At 38.5% G+C, this 25454-nt stretch overlaps 1 protein-coding gene across 1 annotated transcript in view; it reads left to right on the top strand.

Annotated features, from left to right (window-relative positions):
* The window catches only part of LOC139732107 (transmembrane protein 87A-like), a 34053-nt gene extending 13215 nt beyond the window's left edge, over positions 1 to 20838 (top strand). Inside the window, exons 5-17 of the mRNA XM_071642977.1 lie at positions 1578 to 1961; positions 3475 to 3624; positions 6164 to 6187; positions 6897 to 6987; positions 7823 to 7884; positions 10113 to 10233; positions 11560 to 11722; positions 14295 to 14399; positions 15485 to 15548; positions 16531 to 16698; positions 17954 to 18131; positions 18563 to 18677; positions 20427 to 20838. Coding sequence (XP_071499078.1) covers positions 1578 to 1961; positions 3475 to 3624; positions 6164 to 6187; positions 6897 to 6987; positions 7823 to 7884; positions 10113 to 10233; positions 11560 to 11722; positions 14295 to 14399; positions 15485 to 15548; positions 16531 to 16698; positions 17954 to 18131; positions 18563 to 18677; positions 20427 to 20496 — 1695 coding nt within the window. The 3' untranslated portion in view covers positions 20497 to 20838. The remainder of the gene's footprint in view (positions 1 to 1577; positions 1962 to 3474; positions 3625 to 6163; positions 6188 to 6896; positions 6988 to 7822; positions 7885 to 10112; positions 10234 to 11559; positions 11723 to 14294; positions 14400 to 15484; positions 15549 to 16530; positions 16699 to 17953; positions 18132 to 18562; positions 18678 to 20426) is intronic.
* The last annotated feature ends 4616 nt before the right edge of the window (positions 20839 to 25454 follow it).

Here is a 25454-nt window from a genome sequence, read left to right as displayed (position 1 = left end):
TGCTCAAGGTCAAAGGTCAAAAGGTCAAGGTCAAATGCTTAATATTTTACTATTTCCCCCATATCTATGCAATGCCCGAAGATATTTTCTTGAAACTTAGTGTATACATGTACTACCCAATTAAGATTCTCTGGTGAAAGTTTGGGGTCATGAGGTCAAAAGGTCAAAGGTCAAAAGGTCAAGTAAAATTTTAAAATTTCACTTTTTTCTCTGTATCTTGGAAATTGTTCAAGGTATCTTCATGGAACATAGTATATATGCATCTACTGACTGGCAGTGGTTATCTAGGGAAATTAGGGTTCATGGGGTCAAAGGTCAGGGGTCAAAGGTCAAGGGTAATACTTCAAAATTTTATTATTTTCCTTATATTTATGCAATGCCAGCAGGATTTTTTGTTTTAAAACTTGGATGTATGCATGTATAACCCAATAGAGATTCTCTGGGATTTTTTTTTTTGCCAAGAAGGTCAAAGGTCAAAAGGTCAAAGATCAAGTGAAAGTGCTGAACTTACTTCTTTCTCCATATCTCGGAAGTGGCTCAAGTTATCTTGAAACTTAGTACATGCTGAATTTATGTATGTTCTGCCTGACAGTGATTCTGTTATGAATCAAAGGCCAGATGAAAATGATAACAATTTACTGTTCAATACAGAAATTGCGCTTTTTCTCCATACCTTGAAAATTACTCAGTGCATAAACTTATGAAATGGTCAAAGTCAAGTTAAAGTTCTTAAATCCCCAAATACATGCTCTCTTATTCATCCAATTAAACATAGGTCAAGGAAGGTAAACATTCAATACATTTGTGACAAACATGTCATTTTAATATTTTGCCAATTTTGTGAAAATGTAATCACACATTGTCCACATGTACTATAGACCTATTAGGAGAACCATGCATTATGGCGGAGGCATACCAGTCGCCATAGCGACATTTCTAGTTCTTACTATCATAAATCTGAAATATTTGACTCATTTAAAAAAAAAGGACTTTTAATGTCTTTTATTGTTTTTTGGGGACACCAAATTTTTCTCTCGGGCCACCAAAAATGTGAAATTTAGGATTTTGGTGGCCCCATCGGGCCACCAAACAAAAAAGTTAGTGTCGAGCCATGAATAATAATATATATAATGATAATATATATTGATAATAATAATAATATATATAATGATAATATATATTGATAATAATAATAATATATATATTGATAATAAGAAGTTAAGAAGGTGTAAAGTGAATTAATGGTAATGGAATAAAAGAAAGGTATAAGAAAGGCAGGAGGGGAAGGAACCTCAACCAGTACTGTACAGTCCCTTTCATTATGGTGCCAATCATAAAGATGGGAACGCAGCATGAGGGAGAAAAACTGCAAGTCATAATGGTAGGCTTGCAGTCAGCATTTCCACTTGATTTTAGACTGTAGGAGAGAAAAGAAGAACCCAGGCTGTATTTGTCTGTTAACCTATCTGTCTGTCTGTCTGTCTGTCTGTCTGTCTCTCTGTCTCTCTCTCTCTCTCTCTCTCTCTCTCTTCACTGTCTATCTTTGTATGGCCTTTCCAACGTGTTGGTTTTCACAGGGCTTGCACGACCTGAGCGACACCGACTGGCAGTGTGTCGACTCAGACCCTAACTCGCAGCACTGTAATAAGGAGGAATGTCCGCTGAAGCAGGACAAGCCCCCAGAACAGAACGCAGGAGAAGGGGCGGCGCCTAAGCCCGATGGAAATCAAGGAGGAGGGGCCGAAGGAGGAGAGGATCCCAACCCAGCGCAGGTGGAAGAGAGTGGGAAGAAAGGTGGGGATGAGGATCAGGGTGGTGATGGTGGCAAGGACCAAGGTGGGGAGGCAGCAGGGGACAGTGGAAACGGCGATACAGGAGCCAGTGACCAGGTAAAGGATGCCGCGTCAGGGGGCGGTGCCAAGACACAGGGCGAACCTGGTGGCACCAATCCTGAAACAAAGGTAACTTTCTGGCAGTAAAATGTGTTATATTTTTCAACTCCAACAACTAGTAGAGTTTCCCGTGTGTGATAATTTAGTCAGACATTTAGGTACAAGTGTACTATTATTTACATGGGGAGATAGAGTTCAACATTTAGACTTGAAGTTTAAAGGGCACATCCCCAGATTTAAGGTTGCTTAAAGTTGCTTTCAGTGCTCTTTTTCAGTCTCAAATGCTTTCACGATTATGATGCAATATGATTTAGTCTAAAGTTTGGACCTAAATTGGGAACATTTCCTTCATTCAAAGGACGTTAAATGTCAAACCCCAATTTCGAGGGTCATTATCATGAACTACATCTATGTGTTTGGGGATACACTAGTGGCTGAATATCATTGTCATTGAATTGCCCAAGTGTGTATTTGCTGTGAATGCTTTACTCACATTCTAATAACCTGCATAATGGTTGGAACTAGCAGGGAGTGAATAACATCGACTCTTTGTTTTCATGAGGCATCTTGACAACAAAAAAACAAAAATGTATAGACTCCCCAATGCCTTTATCAATGTGAGTAGTATAAGTGCAGGTTACACCACACCCTGGGGTTATTTGTCAATATTTCAACTATCACACTACAATGCTGCACACTGGCACTGGTCCGACAGTCCCTGACCAGTAAAAATCACTGTCGGACCAGTAAATTTTTCAGGAATTGACCAGTAAAACATGGAAAAACTGGGTACGTACTGGTCCAACAGACAGGTCGGACCAGTAGAAAAAATGGGTTAGTGTGCAGCCCTGCACTATACCAAATGGCAGGCCATGATAGCTATGTCCTAGCCATTACAAGCTCATTCACATGCTCTACAAAGCTGTGCAATTATCTGAGAAACCCCAGCAGTTGCATTCAAAATATGCAATCTCTCTATCCAACTTCCTTCAGTGATGCTTTGACACATTGCAGAACGAGAAATTTTTTGTGAATTGTGGCCGACGGCCTTTTTCGCGGCATGAAATTTTCCCGAATTACCATTGGCATTGAAATGCATATTATATTGTACACAAAAAAAATTCACTTTCATTTTAATTTTGCAAATCTTGGCTCTCACAGATTTTGCAGATTAAAATGCATTCAAGAGTTTCTGTTTTTGTAGTAATACTATAAGTACTCTGTTTTGTAAACACAAGGTTTGCCGCTCTCAGCACTGAGAGATTAGATTAAATTCTGAGGGATGGGGTTGATCGCTTCATACAAGCCAGAGATAGCATTGGCTTGGCATTTCAGGAGATGCAAGGAAATTGTTTTGCCCTCATTATCAAACACCACAGATAAAAGATAAGCAGAAGTTATTTTTGGCCTGTGCAGTAGCGTTACAGTAGGACTAATTCTTAGATGTTTTGAATTTCTTTGATGAACTGGACGTGCAATATCATACAGATGGCATGTGATATTTCCTCATAGAAACAACGGCTTATGAAAACCGCACTCATTTGGCCCATTGTCTATTTAACATGTGTTTTAACTAAAATAGGCCAGAAGAAAGAGAGCAGAGCCATCATCCAACCAACCAAAAGCAAATAGTGAGGACAAACCTCCCCCAGAAGAGGGAAACAAGTCTCCAGAGAATTCTCAAGATGACAGTAAAAATGGTGGAGTGGGCGAGGAAACCAAGCCACCTGCGGTATGTATACAATTATGCTTGTATACAATATGCTTATAGCGAAATAAGTTGTGAAATAAGTTGCGTGAGCCACATTTCACAAGGTAATTTGAATGAAACGCATACCGTATTCGCCGGCGTTAAGGCCGCAGCGCCAGATAAGCCGCACCCCGACTTTGGTGATGAAAATCAGAAAAAAAGATGAAATGAAAGGGGTTTGGTTCTGATCAAACCTCCATCACTTCTCGACATACTATCGCCAAGAAATTTTGTTGCTTCTCCGTCTTTCCATGAGCTTTCTAACAATAATTAATGTTTGTTTGATACAAATGAATGAAGTTTTTCCAGTTGAGGCAAACTTTGTGTCAGGATTTTGAATAATTATTTCTGTGTGTATGGCTCTAATGTGAAGAATAACTGAGCTTGTGTACCCTCAGATGCGCTGTTGAATAGCCTAGTAGTGGACCGTGTGTCTTCAATCACACACACTGTACAATTCAATAGCCAAGTATTGTAGAGGTATCGCGTGATGTGTGCAGGATTGCAATCGCCACAGTGGCTATGCACATCTACTTGCAATAATGTGCTCTGCTTTCTTTTTTACACTTTTGTTGAATTGGCACCATGACAGTAACGAGTAGAGTAAAAAAAAAAGAAAAAAAGTTGCCACTTGACTGCAGATTATAGCTCGTCGGTAAGATTGATTAATTCAGTGGTTGATATGGCGTTGCTCCTTGGTACATTTCATAGTCCTATACTGTCATTATTATGTGTGTTGGTTAGGCAAGTGATTCTCTGAGTCTGAAAGACAATAATTTGCTTGTGCTGGCGTAAAGGCAGTACCCTGACTTTACTTCTTTATTTTTGTGAAAAATATTGCGGCCTTATCCCCAGCGAATACAGTATGTCTTTCTTTTTTCTTTTTTTTTTAGGGGGGATTTAGTCCATGGACTAAAACAAGCATGAAATAGGTATTCCTTTCACATGTGCATGTTAGCAATAGTTCATTATTTAATGTGAGTTTAAAGTGTAAGTGTTGTGTCAAATATGTAATCAAAATATTTCATTCCCAAGTTCATAGATAAAGAAAAATCACATCTGATATTACGTTTCAATAAAATAATCCAATGACAAATTTTATTAGCTTGTACATCAGTCAATGTTGTTCCATGTAGGGCATTGCCCTGATACACAAACTTGTCACACTGTACATGAATAGCCCAATATATTTGCAAGTATTCAGTTGTGTTTGATGATGACACAGCTGTCTCTTGTTGACTGCGACTTATACTGTACGAGCTGAAATTTTCGCGTACAGATATTTTCGCGAATTGCTACTTGAGGACATTTTTGCGTGTTGTTAATTTCGCGGTTGCGAGGGTCTAACTGAACTTAGTTATTCGCACGTTGTTATTTTTGCGTGTTGTTATTTTCGCGGTTCAAAGGTGATTCGCGAAAATAAAACCACCGTGAAAATTTCAGCTCGTACAGTAGTCTATTTTAATTGTTGTTTTGATAGGCATTTTCTACTTCCCCTTTTTGGTATCATTAAATCACCTAGTCTGAACATCTTTCTGTTCTCCATTTCTCTTTCACAAACACTGATTAATCGGGGCTTACAGCCAAATGAGCTTGCTTTCATTAAGGTAAAAAAATGAATAAACTGAACTATGAAATACCAGTGCAAATATATCCAAATATTAAAGATAAGAGAGAATAGGTTTTGTAATTTTGGGGTAGATTTTAGGGAAGACATAAAGATATGGACATAATAATGCAGAAAACAAAATTCAGTCAAAGTGATACTGTAACCTTCATTTGCTGTACTGCGTAGTACCTTTGATTTGCTTATCCCACCGAGTGCTGCATTTGTGTTGGCCTTTTGAGTCTGCTGAGAAAAGTGCAAGTATTTCAATTTGTACTTTCAAAATGCTTCTCGTCCAGTGCATCTCTCGTAACCGACAGAGTACACAGACAAATGTACGATGATATTCCGTGGTTTTAGGTCTCCGGTCAAAGAGAGTTCATCCCTTTTTCTTATCAGGGGGGCATTTCATGAAGCATTTTGGTCGGATATTTTTCTGACAAACTGTTACAAACTATAGAAATCCTTGTATCTGATTGGCTGAGAGCCCAATTTGTCCGACAACTTGTCGGACAAAATGCTTCATGAAATGCCCCCCAGATCGACATGCACAGACCTCTGACCTCAGTCAGGGCGCACACTTTCAGGTGTCTCATACAATCCGAGACGTACGTGCGAACACAAAAGTAATTCTTTTTATGATATATCTCACCTAACCCTATCTCAACCACCCTACTCCACCCCCCCCCCCCAAAAAAAAGGAAGTGAATAATTGATAAATGGGGGAAGGTATTTGTTTTTGCAAGTCCTTTACTTGCAATGTTACCATCTTGTAGTCTTTTATATATCTATGTTCTCAGTCACATACATTGTTTGCCTTGGAGATACCATGGAAGGAAGCATACAGATTATTGCCATTACCTCTAATTATTACAGTTCATAACAGTGCCCAGAATTATTTCTTCTTCTTTTCAGGCAACAAAAGCACCTCCCAAGAAGGTAAATATAACAGCCAGTTTAGCTGAATGGTTAGTCATATGGGTTTGAGTACAGAACTCGACACATCATATCATAACATACCTGAGGCAAAGCCAGAATAGACTATTATCTCATGTATAACATGCTACAGATTTGTAAGGAGTGTGAAGATAACTATAATGAGATTAGGTTGGTAATTAACACAGACACTATTAAAGCAATTTGTGAAATTGTTGAAAACTTACCTCTTTTCCAATGTACCGCTTGCACTATATAATGGAAATTATGTAAATGGCAATGGAGAATCTTTTAGATTATAATGCATTGCTGTATACGCCATATATTTCGCGAGTCTAAATTTTTGCGAATCGGAACTTCCTGACGATTTCGCGAGTGGTTAAATTCGCGATCGTGGAGTCCTGGACCGAATGGAGAAACTTACGTATATGCGTACGTCACACACATAGCTTGATCAGAGTCAATGTTTTCGCGTGTCTTTGATTTCGCGAATAGCACCTGACTTTCGCAAAAATAAAAACCTTGCAAAATATTCGGCGTATACAGTGTAATGAATTATTACTATTGTTATTATTACTATTGATAATGGTTCAGCAGAATAGAGGAAAAGTTTGAAAATACTCTTGAGGATAGGGAACTTAGTGTTTACTACAACCTTACAGGTATCGATCAAATCATTGTTACACCATCTGATGTTTTCTTGTTTCTAAAGCTGTCCAACAGAGTCCTCCATACCAACGAGCAGGATGGTCGCATCCTTTTCCTTGTTTCCTTGACTAGTAGCACTAATGTGAAAGTTAAAAGTGAGTATTCAAAGAATTTCTAAATTATATATAATTTTTTTTTTTTTTTGGGGGGGGGGGCTGTTGAAGTAATATACATAGTACTGTCCCTCAAGCTATACTGTAAAAGTGGATATTTTCACGCGAGTAATTTTTCGTGCTCAGCCGGGTAAGCTGGATTTTGTGTGTTTAATTCCGCGGAATCAAGACATTAACTATTGGAACATATGGCATGCAAAAATATTCACGTTCTTTTATTTTCGTGCTAGCATCTGGTTGCGCGAAATGTGCAAAAATTTCCACTTTTACAGTAACCACATTCTTGCAAAATAATATGTCTGAAAATCTTGAGAAGTGCGGGATGGATGATTTTGTGTGTATGTATAGTTCTGTTAGTCATACAGCCATTACGACGTGCCCATAAAATACAACAGCAGCTGGCATTCTTCCTGTCAAAACATTACCAGCGCTAGTTTGTTTGATACTACTGAGCCTCTGTTTGTCCTGCTGCTGATGTGACTGTGATCTTTTGTCTTTTTTCATTTTCTTTTATTAAGAGGGGCGACTTCCCCATGAGCCCGGTATTTGTATGACGGGACGGTCAAATATCAATTGTCCACAGGTAGTGTGTCTTTTGGATGCTGTCCCCACAAAGTTGAGTCATAGCAAACAAGTGTACAGACCTTTGCTTGATAACCGACCATTTGAAATATGTGCAAGCAAATGTGAGATTAATGTCATTACTGACTAACATAAATCTGAAAGTAGACATTATACTACATAAATATTACGTGTTTATAAAATCCAAGGTAGCTGCAAGTGTTGAGATGTTTCAAAATGTCCTTTGATTCCTCAGTGGAAGTGACTATGAAGTCACCCTGGGGCTACCTGTCGGCCACCCAGTATCCTCTTCTGCCGGTAAGTGGCCCAAAAGGGCTTCCATCTAGCGCTTTTTCTGAGAGGTAGAATGTATGACTGCAGCTTCATTGGTTGGCCTTTCATGGGGACAAAAAAAAGAGTAAGAATTTCTTTGAGAAGAAAAACAACAGCAAGAAACAAAGAAAATGAGACCATTGTGGTCTCTCAAAAAATGATCCTACTAGTATTCCATTTCAATGCTCTCTTCTAGGTTCCTGAAATATGTATCAGATCAATTAACCTTTGCTACTCTTTTGATAGTACAAACATGAATATATGCATTCGATAATGGCCTGTGTTTATGCGTGTACACTGTCATACTGCTTTAAATCACATACCCGTCTTTTGTCATTTGCATAGATGATAATGATATACATGATTATTCTTTTAAAAAAAGGGCTTGGTCACTTGCAGGATCTAACAAACAAGAAAATTGATATGCAAAAGAACATCTGTGCTAAACATCTACTCACAGTCATAAAGCTATTATTCTGTTTATAACAAGATTTCATTTCGCTTTATCTACGGTGGAGTACAAAGTGAAATGAGCCTGAAGTAAATTTGAATGAATTCAAATGCTTCAAAACTTTCACAGTACTGAAATTCTGGTCAAGATAGAATGTTTTACATAATAGTTTTGATCCTGCCCATATATGAATTGAAAAATTCTCGCATGCATTCCCAGAAAGAAAAAATGAACAGTCATTTTTAATCACGCATTAAAGACCCGGAATCGTGGGGCTACAATGGAGTTGGAAGGCTAGCCTGATTCGGATGTATTCCGAAATCCTCACAACCAATTATGTACAGCTTTATCACTGATCTCTGTGTAATTACACACACAGCCAAAGAACTTTGACTAGAGTGTAACGTTACCGATGAGCATATGTTTCAATGCTCATATTCGCTTACTGGTGCTCTACATGTTTTTTTAATGTACCCCAGTGAACGGTGAATGAATCGGCCAACCATGAATCCCCATGCTGCCGGATCTTTAATACAAACTTTATTGGCAGAGAGTGCAACTCCATATATCCGATAGCAATACTCCCTGATGGCTTATAGTCCATCCTGTGTATATATCCCATTCACAAAGAATGTTCAGAGGTAAAGAGAGTGACCTGAATGGGCAGTTTGTATCTACTTATGTACAAGTCATATGCATTCAAACTTTTTTTTGTTGAGAAAATTGAGCAAAACTAGCTTTGACCCAGAAACCAAATCTTTATGAAATGGATGTCAAAGTTGTTTTGTTTGTGTTTGTGCTTCTGCTTGTTTACTATACACACACTATGTTTTTGCAGTGGTTTTTTTTTTATTTGCGACAAATCAATTTGCACAAATGTTGCCTCCCATTACACAAATCTGTTGTATACTATCTCCAAGATGACAAATTGCAAACTTTTCTCTTGAAAAGGAATAATTCTTATTTCTGTATCCGTTGATATGCTGTTTGATCACAATTGAACTGCTCATGAAGTTGTCGTACAAGTCCCAGAGTAAGAAGTGCAATGTATTACACCAGCAAATCATAGTGCATATGTATACAGTAAGAGACAAAGAGGTTCTTCACAAAATGTGATCAAATAATTTCTTTAAAAGTCAGTTTGTGTATGATGAGCTGGTATGGTTGTAGGCATTTTGCAGTGCACCAAGTGTATTAAACTCTTAGTCTATCTAAGTAGAGCCCTCAAAAGGACCAAGCTAAAAAGAGCTTGACAATTCAGGTGTTTTGACCATGTGTCACTCTGAAATTGGACTGAACAGACCAACGTCCAGCTCAAATTCGGGGAGGCTGTTATAAGCCAAAAGGCCCAAAATTCAGGATGGTGGTTTAAATTTAAATCATGATTTATGCAAATTTCTTCTACATAAATACAATTGACAGATTGCATACACTAACAGACGTCAAGGAGCAAACACATGTTGATACGCGCATGTCAAAGATACGTTTATTTCACGCTTATTTTAGACCATGGTCTGAATTTACACCACCTTCATGAATTTACACCACCTTCGTGAATTTGGGTCATAGAGAATGACCTAAGGCCCTTGCCAGGTATGCTACACACACACACACACACACACACACACACACACACACACACACACACACACACTGCAGCGCAAACTGTGTCTACCATTTCTGGATGGGATTTCTGTGGTGTCCGTGTGAATGGATTACGTGTCATCCAGACATAATTGCTTCATGTCTGCCTTGTCCTCAGTTCTACGGCGTGATGTGCGGAATCTACAGCATCATGGCGCTGGTCTGGATGGTGCTGCTCTTCAGGCAGTGGAAAGATCTGCTCAGGATCCAGTTCTGTATCTCCGCCGTCATCATACTCGGTAAATAAAGTTTCTCTCTCACTCCCTCCCTTTGTCTGTCTGTCTGTCTGTCTCCCTATATTTGTATATATACACACATGTATATCTCTCATTCTGTGTCTTTAGATGACACTTTGCTGAAATAACTTGATACTCTGTAAACTTTTTCAGCAGTAATCAATCAGTTTTCAAAATTTAATGTTGAAATATCATGTGTTACTGCTGTTGCTGTAAATTGACACCCCTTCATTTCAAGCTAGGAATATGTAGTCAGTAGTAAGAATACACATTTCATAACATTTTGAAATATAAGTTTGCGGTTGCGCTGTGCAGTAAAGTCCTGAAGTGGACTGTTGGAGCAAGCTTTCTGAAAGAAATGGGGTGGTTAGAAGATAAGTGGGAGTATCAGAATGATTCGGTAGAGGAGAAGAGACATCGCTTTGCTTCAAGAATAGTTTGGGGCTAAAGCTACATGAGTGGGACTGAATTGAGAGGCTTGCCTTTGGCAGCAGTCGTGCCCATTGAGATTTGAAGTGGGATGGAGGGATTGGAAGAGTAACCATCCCTATGTGGTCCATCTATCATCCGTCTGTCGTCCTATACAAATACGATTTGCCTACTAGAGTCGCTAGTGACGAGATAGCTTTGCAGCTTGTACCCCATTTGCGAGCACACTTAGATCAGATTTATACTTTGGGGATTTCACATTGCCCCCAAGTGGGTAAGGTAAACATATTGGCAGACACCCTAATGAGAACCAACAGCATGGCAACTACATAATTATTATCACTAGGGGTAACAAGACCTTGTATCTCAAATTTTGGTGAAAATCACTTCATCATTAATTATCAGATAATCAGTTGAGTGATGTCCTGTCCAAATCTTAGCTGTCTTACCCCAAAAATGAAGCCACCATGGCATGTCAATGGAATGGAGATCCTATTTGTCATAGTGCTTTGGCTGCTGTGTTTTTCACTCTCCTGAACATTTGACATGTATGCCATACAAGGTATTGTCGCCCCAACAGCAATACATGCATTTTAGATTGTTTTCGGGAAAGAAATACATGTCTTGTAATATTGCTTATCTTCTGCAATTTGCAGAATGAGAATCTGTAAAGCATTTCTGTGAGGTTTTTTTGTTTGTTTGTTTGTGTTCTTTTGCCAAATTCTTGAGATGAATTTTAGGCTGTGTGTAATTGGTTGGCATATTTTTGCCTTTTTGCCCTAATGCAGGCTTCTATCCACCCATATGAATCTTGAACGTGTCATTATTTCTGGTATGCTAGCTCCCAGACAGCATCTGTAGAATGTGAATGTTAACTTTGTATTCTTCTGTATTTTGTAGGTCTGATTGAAAAGGCTGCCTTTGTGGCGGAATTTGAGCGTCACAACAACACTGGCCGCAGCACCAACACGGGCATTTTCATAGCAGAAGAGATTTCGGTGCTGAAGCGGACGCTGGCGCGCATGCTGGTCATTGTTGTCAGTCTGGGCTATGGTATTACACGGTGAGATCACTTTGAAATGATAGGTTAATGACTGTGCATGTTCTGTGAGTCTGTGAGTGTGTGTGTGTGTGTGTATGTGTGCATATGTGTGCATATGCATGCGTTTGTATCATACAAACACATGCATATGCACACACATTTTTTATGCCTCTGCCACGAAGTGGTGCCGGAGGCATTATGTTTTCGGGTTGTCCATCCGTCCGTCCGTCCTTCCGTCCTTCTGTCCGTCCGTAATGAATTTTGTGGACAGGGTAACTATCAAAACCTTTTGAGGTATCCTAATGAAACTTAGCATGTATGTGTATTAGGAGGTGAAGTTGTGCCTGTCAACTTTTGGGTGCACATGCTCAAGGTCAAAGGTCAAAAGGTCAAGGTCAAATACATAAAATTTCACTATTTCCACCATATCTGTGCAATGCCTGAAGATATTTTCTTGAAACTTAGTGTATACATGTATTACCCAATTAAGATTCTCTGGTGAAAGTTTGGGTCATGAGGTCAAAGGTCAAAAGGTCAAGTGAAAATATGAAAACTTAACCTTTTTATCTGTACCGTGAAATTGTTCAAGGTATCTTCATGGAACATACTGTATATACATGTGCTGACTGGCAGTGATTATCTAGAGAATTTAGGGTTTATGGGGTCAAAGGTCAAGGGCAACACTTCAAAATTTTACAATTTCCCTCATGTTTATGCAATGCCAGCAGGATTATTTATTTTTTGTTTACACTTGGTGTATGCATGTATATCCTAAAAGAGATTCTCTGGAAAGATTTTTTTCTTCTTTTGTTTTTGCCTCAAAGGTCAAAAGGTCAAAGATCAAGTGAAAGTGCTGAACTAATTTTTTCCTCCATATCTCGGAAGTGGCTCGAGTTATCTTGAAACGTACTACATATTTATGCATCTTTTGCATGACAGTGATTATCTTATGAATTTTAGGGTCAAAGGCCAGATGAAAATGGTAACAATTTACTATTCAATACAGAAATTGCACTTTTTCTCCATACCTTGAAAATTACTCAATGCATAAACATATGAATGGGTCAAAGTCAAGTTAAAATCCTTAAATCCCAAATACAAGCTCTCCTATTCATCCAATTAAACCTAGGTCAAGGAAGGTGAACATTCAACACCTTTGTGACAAACTTGTCATTGTAATATTTTGCCAATTTTGTGAAAATGTAATCACACATTGTCCACATGTACTATCAAGACCTATTAGGAGAATCATGCATTATGGCGGAGGCATACCAGTCGCCATAGCGACATTTCTTGTTAAAAACATGTTTTCAAAGGAAATGGAATTAATGAAAAGATCACTGAAAACAAACAAACAAACAAACAGACAAACAAGCAAACACACAATTGGCACGCATACCCGCAGCAGAGTATATCCAGGCTGATAGTCAATTGTGATTGCGCACATGCAACGCAAATTTTTAATCATCGCCAGATTACTGACAAAAAGTAAATTACCCCTATTTATTACTGACAAATGGGTGAGATATTACTGACAAGTAGGTTTGAGGGTTGGCATCTCTGCATGAATCTAAGAAACAAGTACTTGTCACATTACAAGATATTTCCTGGTTTTATTTCAGGGTCAGGGTCAAGGTCAAATGTCATCATTTTTCATTCAGTGCAATTAGAGAGAGAGAGAGAAAAAATGGGGGTGTTTGTGGTGAAAACCAAATCAAACTGAAATGGAGTGATGGTGTCCTATTAATTAGGTGATTTACTAAGTCAAGCTTGTGGAATGTAAGCATTATGACAGAAAGTAGATTCTGGCAATTTCAAAAGTGTCTTTGTGCAAATGAATGTTGCTCACATCAGCATATCTTCAAAGTTCATAGGAATGTTTGTGAAAAATTATCAACCAGTATAGTAGCAGCTCATTTCAAGCTCACTAACAGATTATGCAAATTGGTCTTTTGGAAAGACATGTGGAGGGCACATTAGATGATAGGTAGCTTTTGATTTGTGATACAAAAGTTTAAGATGATGATTGTGTTGGCAGTTTTCCTCTCTACCTGCGTTATGTTGCAAAGTAGCTTTACATTACGCCACGACGCAACCTGTAAAAAGTAAAATGGCACCCCATATGATCAGTTCATCAAATAGCTCTTTGTGTTCTGAATTGAGCGGACGCAAAATAGCCAAAAATGCGTAGTGAAAACTCAGATGACGCAAGATATGAATCGATTGATTTTGACAAGCAGTAATGCGCATGTGCAGATCAGGTTTTTTTCCTCTGAATGTCCGCGTTGTGAAAATCTAAAGCTCCGTAGTACCGTAGTGTGTGACGCTTACTTTATGAGTCAGAAAGAGTAGGATGATACATCATCAAAAAGGAACGCCCCGCATTATTTCATTTGTTTGCAAATGTCGTGAGAATAGTCTAAGCTGGATTCTCATCTGTTTTTTTTGTAAAGTTGCTGCACTCTCCTTTCAAGTACAGTTGAAATACATTTTTCTGTGTCTGCCTAGCAGTTTGAGCATCATGATTATAAGAGTTTTCCCATGCAAATTTTTCCTCCTTCTCATGGAATGTGGGTGCTATTGATCTCTGAAGGCCCCGATTAGGACGGGACTTCAACTGGGTTATGGGAGCCGGTGTCCTGTTCTTCATCCTTTCTTCCATCGAGGCCATCTTCAGGATCAGTGGGGTGAGACCAGGGTTGCAGACTGATTCAAATATGCATACTGTTTTATTTATATTCATTCGGGTGGGGCATATAGGTTTGGGATTATGTTGTTCATCCGCAGCTAGTTACTGAGATTTGTTCAGCACTTATATGAGTGAATTTTTATGTTATTGATTGGTGTAGGTGTTGTTGTTGGTTTTTTTTTTTTGCTATTATATGTGTATATTTACACTTGAAATAACCGTAATTCTGAGAGAACCATACTTTTCTGTTTTGAGCCCAGCAGTTGTTTTTTCATGAAGATGTCACTTGGACTATTCGTGTGTAGTATTTCTTCAGGCACCAGTATGACCCGAGTCGACTGTGATAGACATGACTTCTTCTTTTTTTTTATTCTCTTGTCAAATCCTTTTCTTTCCTTAAACAAAAATAAGTATGATATTAGAGAATGATATATAGAGGATAAAACAAACAATCTATTGAGGGAGTTATTTCATGTTTGCCAACCAACCAGTTCACTCGTAACCCTGAAGGTACTGTCACACTCTCACACTGTCTGGAATTTCATGCGATGTTACTGCAGAAAGTGTATTTTCATCATTCTTTTGTAGTAGAATGACACTTCAATACCTATTCACATGCATGACAGACAAATGAATATGCTTATTTCTTTTTGTGTTTTCATTGTGTGTGTGATTGTGTATGTGTGTGTGTGTTTTCAGTCATAAGAGAATAGTGTTCAGTTACTCTAATGAGTTAGTAATACTATGCAAAACACAAGGAAAAGCAGAGTGTAGTACTGCCAAAGTCATGAGGAAGAACTCATCAACTAAGTTGTGTTCAGGTTGAACTGTCGGGTTTAAAAAAAATAGTATAAGCAATTATATTTGTTTGGATAAAATGTAAATCTCACAGTCTACCTCATCTGTGCTTGTTGTTTTTCACTGTACATTTCATAATTTTAGATGAGGTATTTTTGCCGTGGTTTTGCCATGGTTTTGTCATGACTAAAATAAGATATGAGAAACAAATGATGTGGATATTCTAGAATCATTCACAGAAGGTACACTTTTGTCAGTTGATTCATTTGATTTGTTATGTTCCTTCTCTTCCAGAGTAACTACAACAGCACCATTGCTCTCCTACCTCTGTCTGTCCTTGATGCATTGCTATGCTGGTGGATATCCTTTTTCATTCTGCCCATCCGGCACGTGTGTGCAGATATTTGCTCATGTGTACTTGGCCATCATGCATACATAAATCTATTGTATACTAGTACGCCATACGTATATTTAGCAACTATACTTTTTCACAAATCGAGACTTCCCAACAATTTCATGAAGTAGTTAAATTCGCGATCGTGGAGTGCGGTAGGGAACAGAAAAAATGTATGCGTTCACATCACATTCATGTCAGGATCAGAGTTAGTATTTTCATATGTAGTCAGAATCATGAATGGCACCCCGACTTGGGAACTTTGCAAAAATAGAAACCTTGCAAAATATATGGCGTACTCAGTAACCCATAGGGAAATTCTACCTATGATAGTTTAAAGATGAGGCCATTCTGCTGTAGGAAAATGACTGTTGGTGCAACAGGAGGGATAGCATACAAGTGTAGAATATCATGTTTATGATTGCTTCTCAAAGGATATTCTTAATCCTTTTGAATGAAACAATCATAGTGAAATTGTCTGCTAGGAGAGTGTACTGTCAATGCTTTCAAGTTATGTAAATGTTTTGGCTGAAACTGGTAAAGATAGATTTAATCATAGCAGATTCAGTTGTCAGGAATTAGATAAGCTGAATGTAAGTTAAATGGTAATTATATTTCTTGTAGTCAATTTTTCATTTGGAAGCAAGATGCTATTCATTTCAGTGCACCAGGGGAGCTTGAGGGAAATTAAGTCATTCAGATTTCTTGTGATCCTACATTTGTTGACTGTCAGTGGGGATCCTTTACATCGGCGATAGCTTTGGAGTCTTTCAAAGGGCCAGAGTGGCCAGTGGCTTGTGTGAATATGTACCTCTCTTCAGCTGCCAAGCTGCTGTCTTGTTATTCATTCTATTAAAAAGCTGAAGCTTATTAAATTGCATGCCATATATATACGAGGCACATGGCACAAAGCAACGTACAGTTTTCCTTGACGCTGTGCCGTTGCACATCTTCCGGAGTCTTGTGGACACCAGCCGCACCCTGCGCCTCCGCCGCAACGTGGTGAAGCTCTGGCTCTACCGCCACTTTACTAACGCCCTCATCTTCTGCGTCGTCGCGGCCCTCGTCTTTCTCATCTGGTCCGTCAAGATGCACCGTATGAACAACTGCGTCCACGTGAGTACCTTCGAATGCATGGGAGGTTAGCCTATACTCTAGGCAGAGGATGCAACTATGGTCTTTACTGTAAGTGTCTGATGCGGCGAGACTACGATGCATTCACTGCCTATATCCACTCGTCTAGCTCTAGTCGTTATTTTCTTAGTATCGACTTTGAATCCGCGGCAGTTTTTCTTGTTAACAACTATGAAACGACTATAAAGCAAGACAAGTGGATACAGGCTGTGGATGCTTCCACTGTTCGTAGTCTGGCTGCATTAGTTTAGTGGTATCGCTTAACAAAGACAAGTCTCCCCGCAGTGTAGCAGCATGGACAATAGCAGCATCCTCTGCCGAAATTATAGGCTAGTGGAAGGTTGGTGTGTTGGCATCAGTACATCAGCCGGGCAAATGTTTATCCATTTGCCTCTGCATTGCTATCCACCACAACAAGGCAATTTGGGCATATTCAGGCTTATGTTTCAATCAGTAGCACATAGTTTCAGGATTTCATTACAAGGAGATTTGTGATTACAGTATTCTTGAATCCACCAATTTGGTTTGAGTAAAATTCATGGTTTGAATGTAGTCTGTGTAATAAAGCAAGGGCATAATGGGGTACCTTGCTCATGTGTGCATTGGCATGTTTTCGGATGCCTGTTGGTGTTTGTGATATGTCATATTTGTTTAAATACACAGTTGAAATTTGCACAATCCATGGTTGAGATTTTACCTACATCTGACAATTCTGACTGTGAACTCTATTTACAGATTCTTACTAATCACACGTTGTCTTTGTGAGTGTGTGTGTGTGTGTGGGGGGGGGGGGGGGGGGTCATAAGATAGTGTGTCTACATTTTACAAACCTTTTCGTCCTGACCTTGGGGGGGGGGGGGGACAGAAGGGGATCTTGACTTTACATTAAAGCATTTCTCTCACACCATACCTTCTCATGCACTACTCGAGTATGCTGCTGTAAATAGGGGCAGAGCCACTCGCAGCAGCACATCATTGAATGTTAGAATATTGGTTGTGTGTCTGTGTGTTTCTGTATAGTGTGTATTTGTCTCAATCGTTCTATCTCTGTCTCTGTCTTTTTTAATGCGAGAGACAAATTTTTTGCTGGCAATCTTAGAATGTCGGTTTCCTTTGTGTATGCCGATGGTTGTGAGCAGGGAATATAGCTTGTTTACATCCACTCTCTCATTTTCACCTTTTGACTGGGGGGAATATTACAGCTGTGCTATACTCATTTGTTTCCTCCCTTCTCCAGAAATGGAACGAACTCTGGCTGGACGACGCTTACTGGCACATACTGTTCTGCGTCATCCTCTTTGTCATTATGATCTTGCTGCGGCCGACGGCCAACAACCAGCGCTACGCCTACTCGGTGCTCAGTGACGCCGTCGACGACGACGACAGCAAGGAGCCCATGATGAATGACGCCTTTGGTACGTCGTACTTTGGCTTTGTGCTTTGATATTGGCTGCCCTCATTTGCAGTTGCAGTTTTGCTGATTTGTTTGTTATGCTAAAAGCTACCAAGTCAAGTGGAATCACCATAATGAAAAATCTGATTTTTATTACGCTTTATTATAGACACATATACCCAGGTTTGCAATTTTGTTTTGATAGTGTTCCATGAATGCAATATCAGATAATGTTACTGATATTCAAATTACTTGTCAGAAGCATGGTAAGATAGCCCCATGAAGTGTTACACATATTTTCTGCATTTGTGAGCAATGGCTTTGTAAGAATAGTAATGTCAATGAGTTTGAGCTTACCTTTAGAAACTCTTTTCCCCCCTCCCGCCATTCTTCTCCCCTCCCTGCCTTACCTTACCCCCCACCACACCCCATCCCTTCCCCATGGGTCTGCAGAGAGTGTCAAGATGCGCAATGTGCCGTCCAGCAAGTCCAGCAGCAGCCATGCCAACAAGGAGCAGGACGACCTACAGTGGGTGGAGGACAACATTCCAGCAGCCGTGGCTGACGCGTAAGTTTGTCGGAAAGATTGCTCTAGGGTTTCAATTTTTGTCCAGCTGTGAGGGTGGTTATCTTAGAGAATGACTTTCTCCAACAGAGGGCATTCACTTCCGTGATAGCCATCCTTACACTAGGGGATTCCCAGAATAAGTACTGGTAGTCAATTCAGTGGTGCCACAATGCTTCCCATCGGGATCACTTTTTGTTGTTTCCTCAACACGTGTCCAGCAGATGTTCCCTTTTTCATATCCATCCCTGCCCTAAAGAAGCCCAAATATGAATGCAGATTGAGTATAAGCAGCAATATTAGTAGAGCACATCAGTGAAAGATTGAGGAAAATCAGACTTGTAATCAATTCAAAAGTATGCATTTTTTAAAGTTTCAATGAATCATGGCTGGATAAGGAGACTATTACACTTTGTGATGTCATTATCGACAACAATATAAAGAAAATATAATGAAAAAAGTGCTTCACTTACCTGTTTCAGAAAGCAGGGGAATAACATTACCCTTAGCATATGTCAGTAACAAGTTGATGGAATGTGTTGATTTTTATGAAAAATCAAATTTTGTGGGATTCTCTGTATGTTTTCTTTATATTCTTTTACTCAATCCACATTTATATTTGGGCTTTTGGACCCTGGTTGCAAGGGTCTTTGCACAGATAATATGCACTCAGAGTCTCCAGTTTTGCTAGGGGGTCCAGGCAGGAGACTCTCCAGTTCAAGACATGCTTGTGTTTGGAGTCTCTGCATTCTTGGCATCTGATCTTTCCAGAGATTGCTGTGAAGTTTGAAGTGTATCAATACCCTGGAAATCAAATTAGTGTACAGCTAGAATACACAAAAAAATAACCATAATTCACTTGTGATAGCCCCTGGAAGTATACATATTTTGATAAATCAGATCATATCTCTTTAATAATTTAGCACTTGCGCTCTGCACGTTAAAGTTCCACTCCGTAAGCGCAGGTACTGATGTGTGCGCATTCTGGCTACACATGTCTGTTTTTTACAAATAATATAGAGATTCCATGTCGATCGGTTAGCTGATCGCACGCACGCATTGCATATCACTATCATACAAGACGTGTTTGGAAAAAATATTGAAAGCACAGTCGTTCAATTGAAAGAATTGGGTGATCGACTAGTCTAATTCAAGTCATTTTTTTTTTGTGTTCTCTTTGACATTTACATTTAAGCCCACAAAAATAGAAATAGGAGTGACAAAAAATTCTAATATTTTGCAGAAGGCATGTCTGAAGTATATTCTACAATTGTAGCAAACAAAATACTAAGGGTAATGGTACACTTTAAGTAGTTTGCCCTCTAACTCCAGAGGGCGTGATCATGTCTTTGATTCTCTCTGATGTACAAGACGCACAGGAATTACACAATGAAATTACAAAACATTTTGCAGGGCAACAGTGATAATTAAAAGCAGAGATAGGACAGGAGGAACAGAATGAGTCCATGAAAATCAGCAAGAAAGCACGAGCCATGATGCTGGAGTTGACACTGGGATGTGAAATGTACTAATTTATTTACCCTTGGTACACTGATTTTACCTCCTATTCAGAAACATATATAAATTAATGAGAATTTAGCATACCAACAAGCACACCAAAACTGTTAGTTGGAGATTTTACTAGGTGGTAGTTGTATTGCAGGGCATGTAATATGCAAAATTGTCCTAGTGATTCATTGTTTGCTAATGTGCTCTGATTGTCTTCACTCTTTTTTATTTTGGCCACTACAGGGCACTTGCAGCATTTGATGATTCTGAAGAGGAACTCATCACCAACATGGAGAGAAACAAGATGGAGTAACCCGGGAGATTTAATTTTTTTTTTTTTTTTGCTTTAAGCAACAAACACATTTTTATGGTTGGGTATACATCGCTTCCGGTTGTGGCTGGAGTGAAAACGAACGGCTCGTCTGTACAATACATGTGCAGAGCTGGATTGTGAATCGGTGACACTGTGAATGCTTTGCGTGCACAATTACCCTACAAGCATCCAGTGTATGAATCTGCGTGATGATACAGACACTGGCGTTGATGGTCAAAATCCTCGATCTACCTAACGTTTACATAATTTATCAATAACATGTCTTTTGGAGCTGTCAGAAGTGTTGAAGCCACTCTTTGCCACTGGGAGCAGTGATTTTTTTTTTTTTTTTTGAATGTTCGAGTCATCAAATTTAATGCATATGTATATTTCAGTTGTATCACAAAACATCCTACCATGTACAAATTTTGCAATAAAGCCGCAAATATAAGGAGATATCGCTAATTTTTTCCATAAACCATAAGTGTAGACTTTTTATTAAAAAAACAATTATTATTTTAATAAAACTATTGTTCACATTTTGTATTAACAATACTCTACTTTGATTATACCGATTAACATTTTTACATTGGCTGTTATTATCCCTAACTCACTTTTTAGAACTATTTTGAGGCACTAAAGCTGTTTTTTTTTTTCTTCTATAATCTGCATATGGTAAATAGCGGCTTTAAGATGGACATATCTGACAATTGTATGGAATTTGAAAGCCAATTACCGAAGAAAAAGTACATAATTTGGTCTAAAAAATACCCCAATAGTGCATTGATTGTGGGTTTGTTTTCACTCCAGCTGCCACTTAATACCAGGATGTCCGACCATGAGAATAGAGAAAAGAAAAGAATTAGTGAGAGAGATATAGTGAGAGAGAAAGAGATAGAGAAGTAAATATTGAGAGTGAGAGTAGAAGAGTTAGAATGTATAAGTAAGTTTCCTGTATTACGCGTAATTTATTCCAGACTCCAATGGCCTTATATTGCAGTGGAGGTGCTTTGAGGAAGATCAACTGACCTAATATTCTTCAGCCTCTGAAAATTTTAAAAAGATAGCAGTAGTTCACAGTAGGACTGATTTTGTCTCACCGAGCAAAGGTTTTTTGAAAATCTAACCATTTCAGTGATTGCTTTTTTTAAAACTTGATTGGTGAAGGCAATAGGGTGTATGAATTGTGAGGGTATTTTGCATTCAAATCGTAGAAAGTTGATGTAGAGATAGTAATGACACCTCCTCTTCCACATGTGTCATTTGATACCATGCTTGGGTTGTGCTTTGTTCCAACTAAAATTTTGACAATCGATTGTGCATTGTATGCCTCAATCATGGTGAGGAAAAAAAAAAAAAACTACCAAAAAAACACACAAAAAAAACCCTGCAAGTTACTCCATTGCATGATTTTACAGTGACAACTTAGGAAATGGATGACTGTTTATATCCCGGCTGAGTTATATTTTTGGCTTTTTTTTGTGAAATCTTGTTTTTAATTTCTTTGAACATATATAGTCGTGCATTCACAAAGGTAGCTATAGTCCAATCTATTTAAGTTTAGTCCTTGGAATAGAACAGGTGGGAAGTATGCGTATGTGACTCATGAATGTGTCCTTGTGTGTCCATTGTGGGATATGAGTTGGCGTACGTGATGTGTCACAGTCGAAACTGCAAAATTCATGGACTAGATTTCAATTTGCTTTGTAAATTTCAGCAGTAGTGTCATTTCTTTTTAATCCCCTCTTTCAACAAGTTGCATTCTGTAATGTGTAGAGGCAATTAGGCAAAGTGCTTTGCTTCAGAATTAAACATTTCTACAAATTTGGTTGAAGACAAGCTCCTTGCAGCCAGAAAACGTGCCACTTTAAGGTGATTGAATGCCCTTCACAGCTTGTTCACCCCACTGACATGTAAATGAGATACTTTTCTTCTTTTTTTTCTGTATTCTGTTCCATGTATTTGTAAACATTGCAGGAAATCTGACCAACCCACTGTCAATCAGCACATTGTGGTATATTTTTTGCATTTTCTGGATCATGGTAGTTACACTGTAATATTTGCTTTATATACAGATATGTATATTTCTTTTCTGTGTGTGTGGTTTTTTTTCAAGTCTCTCAGAGCAGTTCTCACTTTGCACCTCTGTGCTTCCATTAAGCACACGGCTGCTCAATAGTTGCAGTGGAAACGCCAGAAGTATCGTTTGTAATTGTTACTTAAGGTCACACAGTGAGAATTTGTAATGTACTTTTAGATGTGTCGTTGCAGGAAAAAAAAAAATGTTGGGTGCTAATCTTGACACTTTGGGCTCAAGATCTGCTGGAATTATTCTATTCTGATTCTGTTCACCAGATGAGGCATTCATTGTCATTATATACGTACCACTGAATGTAAGGTGTTTTGGTATTTCAAATTTTTATCATTCTGTGGAGCTGGTAACGAAATTAGAAGATCTACCTATTTTTTACAAGTAAATTGCATGTAGATAGTCTGTTATAGGCTGTCGTTACTGGTATATTATGTTTGCGTTACTTTATCCTGTAAACAGTGGTAATAATGATGTGCTATAGTTGAAGACAATATTGCCTATGATGTTCCCTACCGACAGTCATTGGTACCAGTAAAGTACTGTACTATACATGATGACCGTAGTACCAATAATGCATTATTTTTAGGAGACAGCAATACCAGCAATGTAGTGTACAGGACAAAGGTACCTGTCGTATACATGCAGACAGTCGTACCTGTAGGACGTGGCACCCATATTGTACCATATGTGAAGAATGTCGAACCAGCTGTCATGTATCGTACCTGGGGGGTGTTTCATAAAGCTGTTTGTAAAGTTACGAACAACTTACGAGCGACTGGTGATCTCTTCTGATGTGCTATACTTATCAGAATTTCCACAATTTAGCAAAAGAACTGATCATCAGTCGCTCGTATGTCATACGTAACTTTACGAACAGCTTTATGAACCCCCCCCCCCCCCCCCGAAGACAGTAGCATTGGTGATGGAAATTCATTGGAAGACAGTTTTCCTTCCAGTGTAGTGTATAAACACAGGTAACTTTACTTTATAGTCAGCATGTGACGGGAACATGCTTTGGATATCATGACTGTTTGAGTGAGTTTTAATACTGCAATACAGACCAAGTACATTTACCTTTCAGCAGCTTTAGTGTGTTTTGGAGATGGATATATTCTTTCTTATGATTTATATTGGTATGACTGTTGTCATTCTATTCAAAGCTTTGAGGTTGAACTGGAAGAGCTTGTGTTTTCGTATGATTTTGCCAGGTGTTTGTGATGTGATATGAGTACTTTATGACTTATTTTTAACTTTTATTATTTACTGTATTAAGTTTATTATTTCCTCTTCAAAGAGACAGTGTACAGTGGTCGTATGGGATCTTTGTTGCATATAGGGGGTGGTTCCAGAGGCCTTTGTAAAATTCATGTGCTTCGAGTATGTATCGTATGCATGTCCTTTGCCTCTTTTACACATGTTCATTCTCCTACATATGATTCAGTTCTGCAAATCACTCTGTCAGTGACCTGAAGCCACAGTTTTTCTTATTCGCTATAAGAACAGGCCGTCATCGTGTGTTGTCTTATACTCTCCCATAGTTGCTCACTCAGTTAGCCAGGATCACCAGTATTTGGCATCTTGGACACCTTTCAAAAGGTGCATAAATGATGCCGAATGTTCTTGTAAATATTTCTAGAAATGTGCTTTGTATTTGCCGCAGTGATTTGTCGGCAGTCACAGGGAAATTAAGCAAATTTGACCCCATGTCATGGCATTTGTAGATTTGATAAACCTTGATCTGTGTGAGACCCAAATTTAGATTGGTTATTGGATGAGAATTGCCCCACTTGTGGTTAGAGAGGTTCTGTTTCAGCAACTTCAATAAAAGTGTTCTGCTAAAGTGAACATCATATATGTTACTTTTAATCCTTTCTTGTTGCTTAAATTTGAAAGCAGAAAAGTCAAGATTCCATGACATACTCCTTGATTTACTGGGGTTTCTGTATTGATCACTGTCATGCTTTAAGTTTATCATGAGCAGTTTATATTAAAGTCCTCAAAAACATTGACGTGATAGTGTCTTATATATGTTTATCTGCTGTCTGACCAATGCATTGTCCATGGTGTAAGACTTTCATAGAATGCTCCCAGGCACCCATTGTAAGGAATTTTTAATATACTCAGCTAGATCCCAAATAAATTACCATTCGTGCTTTAGACTTGTTCAAGTGTCCATTGTTTGGGTATTAGCATGTTTGTTGTCTTTTTTTAATGTGATTGCTTTTATCGCTTTGTTTTGATGGCAAATGTTACTTGTAGCTAGGTGGCGCAGACCCTGTATAATCATGTTGGTCTGTACAAGCAACGTTTCTATATTGTACACAGATAAGTGCATTAAATTTGATTGCATTGTGTAAAACCAAACAAACATTAAGGAGAAAATGAGAAGTGCAAATAAAGTTTTACAGATGGTGAAACAGTATTTGATAGCAATATGAATGTAGTTATATTACATACTTTGTCACAGGTTTTTTTTTTTCATGAAAAAAAAAATGGCCAAAGAAGACTAAAGAGAACTTTAATATTTGACAGGCAAATACATACAAAGCTCGAGAGAGAATCTCACCACCCATTTGTGCCGATTTGCTTATCACTGAGAAGTTTTACAAAAAATTGTTTCTTGATTTTTTTTTTTTTTTTAGATATTGAGAAGAGGTTTATCGATGATACTCACTTGTTATGGAAGTTGAGATGGAGCACACACCAAAACATCAAAACTTATCTCTGTACTTGAGTTTTGGTTCAGATGTTGCATAAAAATATTGGCAGCTGCTACCAGTAGAGAAAATACAAAGCTTTTAGTTTCAGTACAATGTCAGAGGTTTTGTTTTGGGTGCATTTTTTGTTTTTGTTAATGTTTTTGATC

The sequence above is a fragment of the Diadema antillarum genome, unplaced genomic scaffold, assembly GCF_040938485.1.
Source record: "Diadema antillarum isolate AM-2024a unplaced genomic scaffold, OU_Dant_1.0 scf00000023, whole genome shotgun sequence".
Lineage (NCBI taxonomy): Eukaryota > Metazoa > Echinodermata > Echinoidea > Diadematoida > Diadematidae > Diadema > Diadema antillarum.
This window is presented reverse-complemented; position numbering and strand designations above follow the sequence as displayed.